This window comes from Myxocyprinus asiaticus, chromosome 43 (genome assembly GCF_019703515.2).
Source record: "Myxocyprinus asiaticus isolate MX2 ecotype Aquarium Trade chromosome 43, UBuf_Myxa_2, whole genome shotgun sequence".
Taxonomy (NCBI): domain Eukaryota; kingdom Metazoa; phylum Chordata; class Actinopteri; order Cypriniformes; family Catostomidae; genus Myxocyprinus; species Myxocyprinus asiaticus.
The window spans coordinates 37,086,926-37,099,738 of NC_059386.1; the positions used below are offsets into that span (position 1 = coordinate 37,086,926).

At 38.6% G+C, this 12,813-nt stretch overlaps 1 protein-coding gene across 2 annotated transcripts in view; it reads left to right on the forward strand.

Moving 5' to 3' along the window:
- Positions 1 to 12,813, forward strand: part of glis3 (GLIS family zinc finger 3) — a 44,213-nt gene that overhangs the window by 17,283 nt on the left and 14,117 nt on the right. For both annotated transcript variants that reach the window (XM_051686041.1, XM_051686042.1), the window contains exons 5-6: positions 10,249 to 10,410; positions 10,520 to 10,630. In XM_051686041.1, coding sequence (XP_051542001.1) covers positions 10,249 to 10,410; positions 10,520 to 10,630 — 273 coding nt within the window. The remainder of the gene's footprint in view (positions 1 to 10,248; positions 10,411 to 10,519; positions 10,631 to 12,813) is intronic.

The window sequence follows — 12,813 nt, forward strand, 5'->3', positions numbered from 1 at the left end:
TCCAATCTCCAGCGGTGACATTAATGTATTCTAAAGCGAATCAATCACTTTGTGTGTGAAAAAGAACAATATTTAAGCACTTTTTAACTATAAAAGAACGCTTCCAGACAGCATTTGACGAAGGCCTGAATTTACCTGAGTGCTCCCTTGACATAAGCGCATTGGCACATTCCTTCGACTCATTGGTTGTGTGTCTGTCACACATCAGTTCACATGCCATTGCGCTTATGTCATGGGAGCATTCGGGTAAATTCGGGTCTTCGTCAAATCATCTAATACCATCACTGTGCATTAGTAATGCCAATGCACTTTTTTGTAAAGGTATATAAATGTATATGTGTACTTTTGAGTTCATACTGTATAAATGGCAAACCTGAATTTCTCTCTGTTTCTTACTCTCTTCACACAATGATGCTTGTGTATCTCATCTGACAGGAACTGTGGCGTCTTAAATCAGCTGTAAGGAGGGACACTACAGTAGCGTTAGACACAAAGCCACACTAATCTCTCTGTTAAGAGCGTTCTCTTTGTGTCAGTAATGATGTGCCTTTGTTCATGTAAAATGGGATCACGAACGAGCTTCTACCGTTTAACAGATCTGATCTCAAACAATAGAGCTTCAAACGATTGTCACTTCTGAAGACATAAAAACAACGAGTTTCGTTTGTTTTGATAGTGTGAAAGATCCTTCAGCCTCTGATTTTCAGTTGCCTCTGTGAACTTAATGATTATGATCGACATTTCACTTCAATACTTAAATAATAAGAACATAAAAAGGCTGTATGTTCTGCTGTATCATATTAGTGAATGCAACAGTGTATCACTTCAAATAATAAACCCTGTTGAGAGACATTAAAATTTTCTTAATCAGTAGTTTTTTCTAATTTTTCAGTACACAAGATAAATGTACTTGAGAAAGAAAATTACAGAAGTTATTAAGACTTGTTGAGAGAATATATATCTTGAATAAAGTGTTTTTTTATTTTTTTCATGAAGCAAGCATAAATCTAACAACATTTATTGATGTTTATGGAGTAAGAAAAATAAATGTATGTTAACCCTTTAAGCTTGGATGGGCCCATGAGAATTTCCTTTTTTGTCAAAATATTAATATCTACAGTCCTGACCAACACAAAATAGGTGTCGTTTGAAAGCTTAGAAGCTCTACTTTCTAATGCGTGCAGACATTATGACCAAAACTGAACAAGTGCTTTGAAATTTGAGGACAAATCAGAAGTGTCAGAAAGCACAATGTTACATATGTCCACCAGGAGATGGCGCCAAATACATGACACAGACTCAATGATGACTCAAATGACACAGAATGAAACTCATTCTGTGAAATCTCATTACTAAAATCATGTCTGCATGCTATACAAACCTTTAGTCATTGTTGTGTTTGCATGTGTAATTAGTTCTTATGTACAATTATTATGTTTTATTTGTTTGGAGATGTTTTTGGACACTATGATAAATAATTTTTGTAATGCTATAACTTTTGATTGCTTTGTCGTATCAACACAAAATTTTATTTGGTTACAGTTGACATAATTGGGAACATAACTGAGTTTTTCAGAGCTACCTTATTTACACCCAGAGATATATAATGTCAAATCAGAAAAATAAGAAAAAAACAAAATGTTTGGCTCAATTATTTTGTGTGTGATTTTTCAGCAGTGTTTTAGGCAGAGAGTCTCAGAATTTACTATAACATTTAGAATAAATTTTTTTACAATGATTTCAAACACTTGATCCTCCTTGTTTTTTTTTGTTTTTTTTTGGTTGAGTTATAAGCCTTTAATTTTGGGTATGCCACTGAAAAAAGAAATCTTTAAAAACACCTTCAGAGCTTAAAGGGTTAACATCTCACCTTATTTTGCATAATGCTGTTTTAGAGATGTTGATATTTTTACTGGAAAACAAGGCAAAAATACTGATTAAGAAAATGATGTTGTGCACTGATTTGCGGACTTTAACTACATGCTAATGGAAAAGTTTCAGTTGTGTTGGGGATGCCAGGCCCTGGCTTAAATAGAGAGAGAAGAAATGTTACTCGTTGGACTGTTGGCACTTGGTGCATGGCCTGCTGCCACGACCGGTCAGGAGCTGGTTGTGACTTTGTGAAGCGCATTTGAGCCATGTTGCTGTCTATTCAGGCTGCTGTCTCTGTAAGCAGCCAACAGAGATCTGAGCGTTATTAAATAAAGTATGTCTGAAAGGTCCTCTAGTGTTCAAACACGCCTGTGGACGCTGCTGGACGTCTGGCGCTGCATGCCGGCTGATGTGCCCTCTGTTTCTCAGCAGTCCTGATCTGAATGCTTATTGATTGGGTAGCTCTCTGTAGTATAGTGCTTGTTAGTGCTGAACAGCTGGGATAGTTAAGGTGTTGTTTAGCGCCTTAATGATTAAATGGTAATTAAGCTTAATGTTGTTTTAATTTTTGACTTAAATGGCTCTAGTCAGGGGGCTGAGAGGAGTAAATGTAAATGTTCTCAGAGAAATTTGTATCTGCTTGTAAAAAAGGGACAGGCCAGAAAATTATTAAAATTTTACTGTAGAAATATTTTTTAGGAAATTAGTTTCCTGAATAAAATGTGAGTGGTGTTTTCAGTGCATTGCTATGTGATTGCTAGGCTGTTGTGGGAAGTTGCCAGTGTATTGCTATGCGGTTGCTAGGGTAAACTTTGTGGTTTCTAGTGCGTTGCTATGTGGCTGCTAAGATGTTAAGAGGTTTTAATGCATTTCTATGCCATTTCTACGGTGTTGTGGGAGGTTGCCAGTGCATTGCTTTGCAGTTGCTAAGGTGTTAAAAGTGTTTTTTTAGTGGTGCTAGTGTAACAGGAGACAGCTGGTACAAGATAGCTGTATGATATGTGTAAACCTCACTCCCCTGGACTCGAGGCGCACTAGTGACTGATGCTAGTGGCTGTAGCCTTTAGCCGCCTCGTTAGCGCGCCTGCCTTCGATGCTGGAGATACCGGTTCGAATCCCGCTCGGAGCAGGTTGAACAGGACTGGTTACACAAGTGTGTTGTGGGTGGTTGCCAAGACCTTGCTATGTGTTTGCTAAGGTGTTAAAAATGTTTTTAGTGGTGATATGGTGTTGTGGGTGGTTGCCAGGATGTTGCTATGTGCCTACTAAGATGTTTATTCAGTTTCCTGAATAAAATGTGAGTGGTGTTTTTAGTGCATTGCTATACAGTTGCAAGGGTGTTGTGGGAGGTTGCAAGGGTGCTGCTATGTGGTTGCTAAATTGTTTTTAGTGCCTTGCTATGTCCTTTGTTTTTAGTGTATTATTATGTGGTTGAAGTGATTTTTAGTGCACTGCTATACAGTTTCTAGGGTAATGTGGGTGGTTGCTAGGGCATTGCTATGTGGTTGCCAAGGTGTTTGAAGAGGTTTTTATTGCATGGCTGTGTGGTTGCTAATGTGTTGTGGGAGGTTGCCAGGGTGTTGCTAAGTAATTGCTAGGGTGTTGTGGGTGGTTTCTAGGGTGTTGCTATGTGACGCTCAGGTGTTATGTGGTTTTTAGTGCATTGCTATGAGGTTGCTAGGGTGTTGCTCTGTGGTCGCTAAAATGTTTGAAGTATTTGTTAGTGCATTGCCATGTGGTTTCTAGGGTGTTGTGGGAGGTTGCCAGGGCGTTGCTGTGTGGTTGCTAGGGAGTTGTGGTTGTTTTCGAGGGTGTTGCTATGCGGTTGCTAAGGTGTTATGTGGTTTTTAGTGCATTGCTATGCAGTTGCTAGGGTGTTGTGGGTGGTTTCTAGGGCATTGCTGTGTGGTTGCTAAGGTGTTATGTGGTTCTAAGTGCATTGCTGTGCAGTTGCTAGGGTGTTGTGGGTGTTTCCCAGGGTGTTTCTATGTGGTTGCTAGGGTGTTGTGGGAAAAATTTCAGTTGACAAAAAACACGAGTTGTAGAAAGTTGGAATTAGGAGCTTAATACAGCGCATGCCACAATTGATATTGCTATGTTGCTTTCACAAAGAAGTGCCAGAAGAAGAAGTAATCACTGGTAAACAACAGGAGATGAAGGTGGAAACACCAACAGCGGATGTGTACATCAAGAACGCATGTGCATTTGTATAACTCGAATCTGAAAGACTATGATGACTAGGAAAAAATATTGATTTTCCGATGCATCGCGATCTTAATTTGAATGTTCTCCATAAAGATTCTTAGATCCCAAGATTGATCTTTTACTCTATGTACAACCCATCACTACGATTAGAGGAAATCACTCTCATTTGCAACCAAATTTCGCATTATGTGACAAAAATGTATATATTTGGCAACTGGCTGGTAAATGTTTAGATTTCACTCAGCAGTAATTGTGTAGTATATTGGTGGAGTATTCAGTGGTGAGATCCTTTAACTGTGTGTTGAGAGTAAAAGTTGTTCCGTATAATGTGTGTCCAAAGAAGAGATCAACACAACCCATTTGTCATTGAATAAAATCTCTTTTAATGTCCTTTCTGTTCTCAGTCAGTTATTGATCAAAAACAACAAAAATAAACATTTGATCCTAATCACGAATAGCACACATGATAAAGCCATTCGATTTTCTCTCGTTAACATGCGCTCATTTAAAGATGCTGTTTACAGAAATGCCGGTTTTCTTAAAGAGACAGTACCGGTTTTAGCACGTCTTCTACAAATCAATGAAATACTTGTAAATAGTATAAATTATGCATTAAATATAAAATGTGTAACAAAATATAATTATTTCAATACAATATATTTGTTGAAGGAATACATGGATTTGTAAAAATAAAATAAAAACTAAAATGTGTGCAAAGTGATGAAAAACTAAAAAAATATAATTTGTAAAATTAATATTTTCGTAATGTACCAAGTTAGAAGGTCTCCAGTATTTCTTTCATATGCATGCAAAATGGACATTATAAGTAAAATATTCCCTTGTGAATAGATATCGAGAACTTGTGAATGGGAATCGAATTGGGAAATCTGTATCAATATCCAGCCCTAATAATGACATCTTTATGGGTCTAAACTCCTGAAGAGAAGTAGTCTTCACTTAATCACCACCACGAATTAAAATTCATTGTTAGAATTCATTATGATTCAAGTTAGTGATCATTATGTACAAATATTGGAAAGATGACAACGTGTGTGCGTGAACAAACTGCAGAATGGCTGTCTTTCTCCCGCTGCTTTTAAAAACAATCCCGTTTAATCCTGATCCCAGACACTCGGCATCTCAAACAAACAGCGTGTAATGAGGCACAACCCTCGAGTACTCTAGACAACTCAACGCTAGACTGGAGTAGAATGAGGAAACATTACCTCAGCCAATGAAAGACAAGGAAAAAAAGAACAGAATTCCTTTCATTTATTTCCAGTTAGTCCTGAACTTACAAAGAATCCAACAGAACTTAAAGTTTAGGTTTGTAAAACTTAAAAAGTAATGTTGTCTGCTTTTTCTGTTGATGATAAACTAATGAAAATAGTCCATTTGCACAACAAACACTCAGTTTAGCATTTGAAACGGAATGAGAGTCTTTAGAACCGAAATTAAAGTCAAGAAAAATATTCTATTAATATATCCAACACACTGAATTAAATACAGTGAGCTCTGTGCACAGGAATTTCAGCTGTGAAGTCATTTTTCCAATATAATATTAGGTAAAATATATATTTTTTCTAAGCCAATTTAATGTGCTCAGGAAGACTGTTCACAACATTTTGGTATCCGTGAGCGTTTTCTCCGGCATTCCTGTCTGGACATTAAAAGGACAAAGATGAGGAATGTCACATTCTTCCTCAGTGAGCTCACAGCACGATCACTGTGATGTCATTTAATTAAGGTGAAAGCTCAAACATTCGGGGTCACACTCTGTGCAACAGCAATGTTATTAATAAACATTTTATTGCGATCCGAGCGTGACTGCTGTGTGCATTTTCCGTTCCCTTTTTTGATTTGTAACTAGTAGCACCTAATAAACATGCAAAAAAAAGTACAAATTCTAGAGCAAATAGTTTTCCTAATAATGTATGTCCTCATATGTGGACAGCGGGACTAAGTTGTGAAATTTTAAATAACACTAAGTTATAGAAAGTCAGATTTTTTTTTCATCAAATTATTTATGATGTTTCCAGGAGTGTTGATTATTCATGTTTTTGAGACGTTACAGACATTACATCAGAAATTAGCATAATTAATTCTGATTCAAAGTAATGTCCAGCATCATCCAATCACTGTCAAGCATGTTAAAATAAAATGATACATTATAAATTCTGAATCTATGTACTGATTATCATTGTCACATGTCTGTCAAACATGTTGAGTGATCCAAACATCATCTGCAGCCTGAAACTGAACTTTTGATCAGATTTTAGGAGTGAATGCACTTAACTGCATAGAGAGCTATAGGATGCTCCCTTGCTCCCTATTTAGTGAATGACTTAACCTCCAGTGTGCTGTCTGTCTGCACTGGTCTCAGAACAGTTTGAAATGCACCTTATTTTCATCCTAACTCCATATAAAGTCTCTGAAAGACACATTTTCCAGTTTATTGGTGAACCCATGTGATAATGTACAGTAAATATAGGAATGCATTTACTAATGTTAATGAAGAGAATCCTTTTGTACAGTGATAACAACATAAAATATAACACTATTTATATTAAAATGAACCGAAATGAGCCACAGATGTGTTGACATTTATTCAAAATGTTTTTTCAACTTTTGAGGGAATAAAGTCCCAAAATCCACATATGTGTACACATGTTTATCAGCACGCTGACGCAAGAAAAATGAACAGATTTTTTAAAGTGGCATATCAAACGAAACTAGAGACTCTCCTCTTTACAACCAAACAGGTTTTAATGAAAGTACTTAAATAGATTTCTCACCAGAGGAACTTTTGTTGGCGCTGCATCCGTAGGAGTGCTTCAAGGAAATCAACATCATGCTGTTGTGTCATGTGACTCGGTGCGGCAGAAGTTTAACCCTTAAATGACAGTCTAGAGTCTTGTAAGCCGTGTGCAGTCGGTTTTTATTCATTTAAATTATGTTTTGCGTATAGCAAAGCCAAAATACAATGTCTACGCTAGTTTAACTCACCTTCATGTTGTTCCAAACTAGTATAACATTCTTTCTTCTGTGAAATACAAAAGAGTTATTAGGCAGAATCAGTCACCATTCACTTTCCAAACAATGACAGTGAATGGTGACTGAGAAAGAAAGTTATACATGTTTGGAACAACATGAGGGTGAGTAAATGATGACTGAATTGGAACAACATGAGGGTGAGTAAATGATGACGAAATTTCGTCGAAACAAAGCCAGACTTATAACATGACAAAGTAGATTTCTCTCTGTCTAACAGCGACACATGCATCTGTGCCCATTCTGACATACGGCATTTCAATGTCCTGTGTGAGTATTTATAGATGGTTTTGCAAATTGATCATATGAATGGGAAGAATATTTAAGAATTAATGCATCAACTTTAATTGTATAATTTTAGAGCTGCTGTTGAACTCTAAACTCTGACTCACTGTGAAACTCTGAAGCCTCATTAACTGCGCTGGTGACCGCCGAGTTTATATTGAGCTCCAGGATCATTGAGCTGTATCGAACAGAATGCATGAAAACAAGAAACACTTCACCTATTATCTTCTCTACATATATGATTTGCACATATATTTGTTTATTTAATAATGCATATTATAAAATTGTTCTGGTCCTGAATGCTAATTGTGCTAAAATACACAATTATCCAGCAATGCCCTTTAACTATATTCACAATATCGCTTGACCTTACATTGCATAGAGTAGTGCCGTTGGTTTTATATAACAAATTAGCAACGAAATAAGTCAAGATATCTTGAACTTGCACACAACAGGATACCAAAAGAGACAAATTGTCCAGTGCTCGTCCTTGATCTGCAGTACTGCTCTTGTGCAGGTGTTGAGCATTAGAGAGCCGCACAGTTCACGGGTCATTTGAACAGCAAAACACTGACCCCTCCTGGCCGATCTGTGTCATGTTGTCCAGTGCAAATGCATCTACAGTTCTGCACTTTAACTATGTGACACATAAGGCCTGTTTCATACTACATATCTCTGGGTTACAACATTGAGGATTTCCTTTAAAGCAATATTCCGAGTTCAATACAAGTTAAACTCAATCCACAGCATTTATGGCATGATATTGATTACCACAACAATTAATTTCAACTTGTTCCTCCTTTTCTTTAACAAAAGCAAACATCTGTGTTCCAGTGAGACACTTACAATGGAAGTCAATGGGGTCTATTTTTAGAGGGTTTAAAGGCAGAAATGTGAAGATTATAATTTAATAAAAGCACTTACATTAATAACAGCGTTACGTCTGCAGAATTTTTATCACAACAGTTATATTCAGAGTTGGTAAAATCATAAAAAAGATGAGATAGCCATGTGTTATATATCGCTGGAAAGGTCTTGATTAGTTAAATGCAATGAACAAATCTGTTTCACTCAGAGGTCAAACTGCAGTGAGTTTTAGTGTATGAAATTCCCACAGACACACATAAATATAATAAACAAGATTGTCTTTTTATCAAGTTTTTCCTTTTTACTTCCTGAAACATACATATAACACAGACAATGACATATTGTAACTTACAGCAGACTATCCCGATTCAAACGAGCCCAAACACAACATAATATGATGAGCAGATCTTGAAATATTCCTCAAAGAGTGTACATGGAAAGACGACGCAAAAAAGGGCGCTTATAAAAATTGCTTTACTTCTATTGAACCCGGAATATTGCTTTAATAACAGCCAGAAATTTAAAATGGTTATCGGGTGTGGATCATTGAGAAGAATTGTTATTTATTTTATTTTTTTCTCCCCTTTTTCTCCCAATTTGGAATGCCCAATGCCCAAGTCCTCGTGGTGGCGTAGTGATTCACCTCAGTCCGGGTGGCGCAGGCTGAATCCCAGTTGCCTCTGCGTCTGAGATCATCAACCCATGCATCTTATTACGTGGCTTGTTGAGCGCGTTGCCATGGAGACATAGAGCGTGTGGAGGCTTCTACGCTATCCACCGTGGCATCCATGCTCAACTCAACATGCGCCCCACCGAGAACGAATCACATTATAGCGACCACGAGGAGATTACCCCATGTGACTCTACCCTCCCTAGCAACTGGGCCAATTTGGTTGCTTAGGAGACCTGGCTGGAGTCACTCAGGCCCTGGGATTCGAACTAGCAAGCTAGCGAACTCCAGGGGTGGTAGCCAGTGTCTTTTACCACTGAGCTACCCAGGCCCCCCATTGATAAGCATTTTAATGTGGGGGGCCACATTTACATCCAAATGGTAATTAATTTACATGTAATGGAACCCAACCTGGTATTAAGATGCATTTCCGGTGATTACCCTTAATACAGGTCTAAATGGGGTCTAAAACGTTTTGTGATCGGATCACGAAAAACACATAGAAATGTGGTTTAAAAACACATGTGAGCACATCACATTTGAGGTGTAAACGCTAATCCATCCTGTATGCATCCCGGCAGCAGTGGAGCACCGCCCCTCACCTGTCAATCAACCGCTGCGCTAAAACAAGAGTTTAAAATTTGCCAATTACGAGCGGCTTTAAAAGGAAACAACCGCCCTATCGGAAAAAATAAAAAGCGGATACAGACAGAATAACAAGAGCTTCACAAATCTACTTTAGTGTGTCTGATATCACCACAGATGAGAAGCACGAACACCTGAAGCTCCTTTAATACAGATAATCCACTCAAATAACAGATAATTCTGCTTGACATGTTGCGTTTGTGCTTAGATTAAATTTCAACCGTATCTGGGAGAAACAGTGCGCCGTCTTATCATGTCATCATGAAACAGAGACCCTCCCCTCCAAATCTGAACACAAGTGGTCACAGGAGACACATTTAAGTGACCAGGTGTAAACAGCCATGTGTCTCACCTGACCACATGTGATCGGATCACCTGAAATGCATCTTAATACCACGGGGAAACGTGGTCATAGTGTAGCTACTGTATAAACTGCTTAAATTGTCTGGATTCAGTCCGATTTACTTAATATAAAGTATTTGTGTTTGTCACATTTTCAATGCATGAGTCGTTCCCTCCATTATATTTATGTGTTGCTTCATAAAAGCCTATATTTAGTTCAGTGTTCTGCATATGGCAAAAATAGGCTCAACTTCAAAACAGGTTTAACCTTTTTCATTAGTTGTGTGATATGTTTATATTCCTCTTTCTAGTTTGAGGGTTGTCTGAAGGCGTTCTCACGACTCGAGAACCTTAAAATCCACCTGAGGAGCCACACGGGTGAGAAACCGTACGTGTGTCAACATCCGAACTGTCAGAAAGCCTTCAGCAACTCCAGCGATCGCGCCAAACACCAGCGCACGCACGTCGACACGGTGAGTCTAACATTGAAACTCTGCACTTTAACACTCCCACACAAGACACCTGCAAACATTATGTAAAAAAGTTGTAACAGGTTGCACTGCTGTGCGTGTCTCTCTGCAGAAACCATACGCATGTCAGATCCAGGGCTGCACCAAACGCTACACAGACCCCAGCTCGCTGCGCAAACACGTCAAGTCACATTCCTTCAAGGAACAACAAGTCCGAAAAAAGGTATCAGTCTCCTTACATCAGGAACACGTACATACTGAAAAGCTTTGCCTTAAATGTTTTACGATGTTAAAGGATTAGTTCACCCAAAAATGAAAATTCAGTCATTGTTTACTCACCCCTGTGTTGTTATAACACTATATGACTTTCTATCTTTTTCTGAACACAAAGGGAGAAATTGTGAATAAATGTTGTGCTCAGTGATGTCATACAATGGCAGTTTATGGTGACCACCTCTTCAAGCTTCAAAAGAACACAAAAGTATAATTCAGAAGTCTAATAAATTATTCCATGAGACTCATGATTGTTATGAAAGCATACGATAAGATTTGATGTGAAACAAACTGAAATCGAATGTATTATTTAGTGAAAATGTTCACTGACCGTTGATCTCCTGTGTGCGTTCATGATAGGACACGAGAGCAACAGTTCACGCATCCCTCTCGCGACATTGGGGCGTTCAAGCGACATTGGGGCGTTTTGTTTATCTAAAAACAGGTCCTCCACAGCGATAGTGACAATAGAACACAACACAGCTGCACACAAAACAGAGAACAGAACTTTAGCGAGGAGGTGGGCGGGGCTGGACCGGGATGATGCATGCCCGGACCCCAATCAGCCTGATGAGGCAAGCGAGGGATAAAGGTGACAGGAGACGGCAGTTCGAGAGAGAGAGAGAGAGAGAGAGAGAGAGAGAGAGAGACTACAGGCAGCTGCCCTGTATGTGTTTATGTTTATGTGTTTTTGTTTAAGTTTATCATTAAACTTTATTTATATTGTCAAGCCGGTTCTCGCCTCCTCCTTTCCCTTATAACCCCTTTACATTGGTGCTGAAACCCGGGAGGGAGGAGGGATGCCCGTCGTACACTGCCGTCCACCCAGGGGAACGCCGCTGCCATCAACCGGGGGATGGAGTAGCCCGACCGCCCGGACGTGGGGAACGGCCGCCGTCCGCAAGGCGAGGAGGGACTGAACTCCCCGACCACCTGGAGTGATGGAGCCGCTGCCAGGGGTGGAGGAGTGCCCTGCCGGTCGCCAGAAACGCGGAGGGGTCGAGGGAAGACCGCCGTCCGCGAGGGGAGAAGGGAATCATCCCCGCCCTCCTCCGCACTACAAGAACTTACTAAACATGTCTGAAGAGTTTGTAGCCCAAGAATTGATGCATTTCTATGTCCAGCCTTATTTTTTAGAAAAGTTTTTGGACAGTTCACAGTGGACGGAGTTACCCGCACAATGCTGAAAATAGAAAACAAGTGATGGATAGAATGTACCATCATTCGTCACCGCTGGTTAGGACAAAAACTCTGATTAACATAGAAAATATACCTTTTATCTCGTGTGTCATTTGCCATCAGGTTAGGACACGTTGTGACTGTGGCTGCCTGTAGCCTCCTCTATGTTTCTGTTTGATTTCCGAGTACTCCATTAAAAAAATAAGGCTGGGCATAGAAATGCATCAATTCTTCAACTACAAACTCTTCAGACATGTTTAGTAAGTTCTGTTCTCTCTTTTGGTGTTCTGTTGTCACTATCACTGTGGAGGTTTTTAGATAAACAAAACGTGTTTTCTCTTGAACGCCCCAATGTCATGAGTGCGCTGCATGAACTGTTGCTCACGTGTCCTATCATGAACGCACACAGGAGATCAACGGTCATTGAACATTTTCACTAAATAATACATTAGATTTCAGTTTGTTTCTCATCAAATCTTATCGTATGCTTTCATAACAATCATGAGTCTCATGAAATAATATATTAGACTTCTGAATTATACTTTTGTGTTCTTTTGAAGCTTGAAGAGGTGGTCACCATAAACTGCCATTGTATGACATCACTGAGCACAACATTTATTCACAATTTCTCCCTTTGTGTTCAGAAAAAGATAGAAAGTCGGTAACACTTTACAATAAGGTTCCATTTGTTAACATTAGTTAATGCATTAGTTATCATGAATAAACAATTAACAATATATTTGTTACAGCATTTATTAATCTTTGTTAATGTTAGTTAATAAAAATACAATTGGTCATTGTTAGTTCATAGTGCATTAACTGATGTTAACATATACAACTTTTGATTTTAAAAATCTATTAGTAGTATATGTTGGAATTAACATTAAATAAGATTAATAAATGCTTAATAAGTATTGTTCATTGTCAGTTCATGTTAACCAATGTTGTTAACTA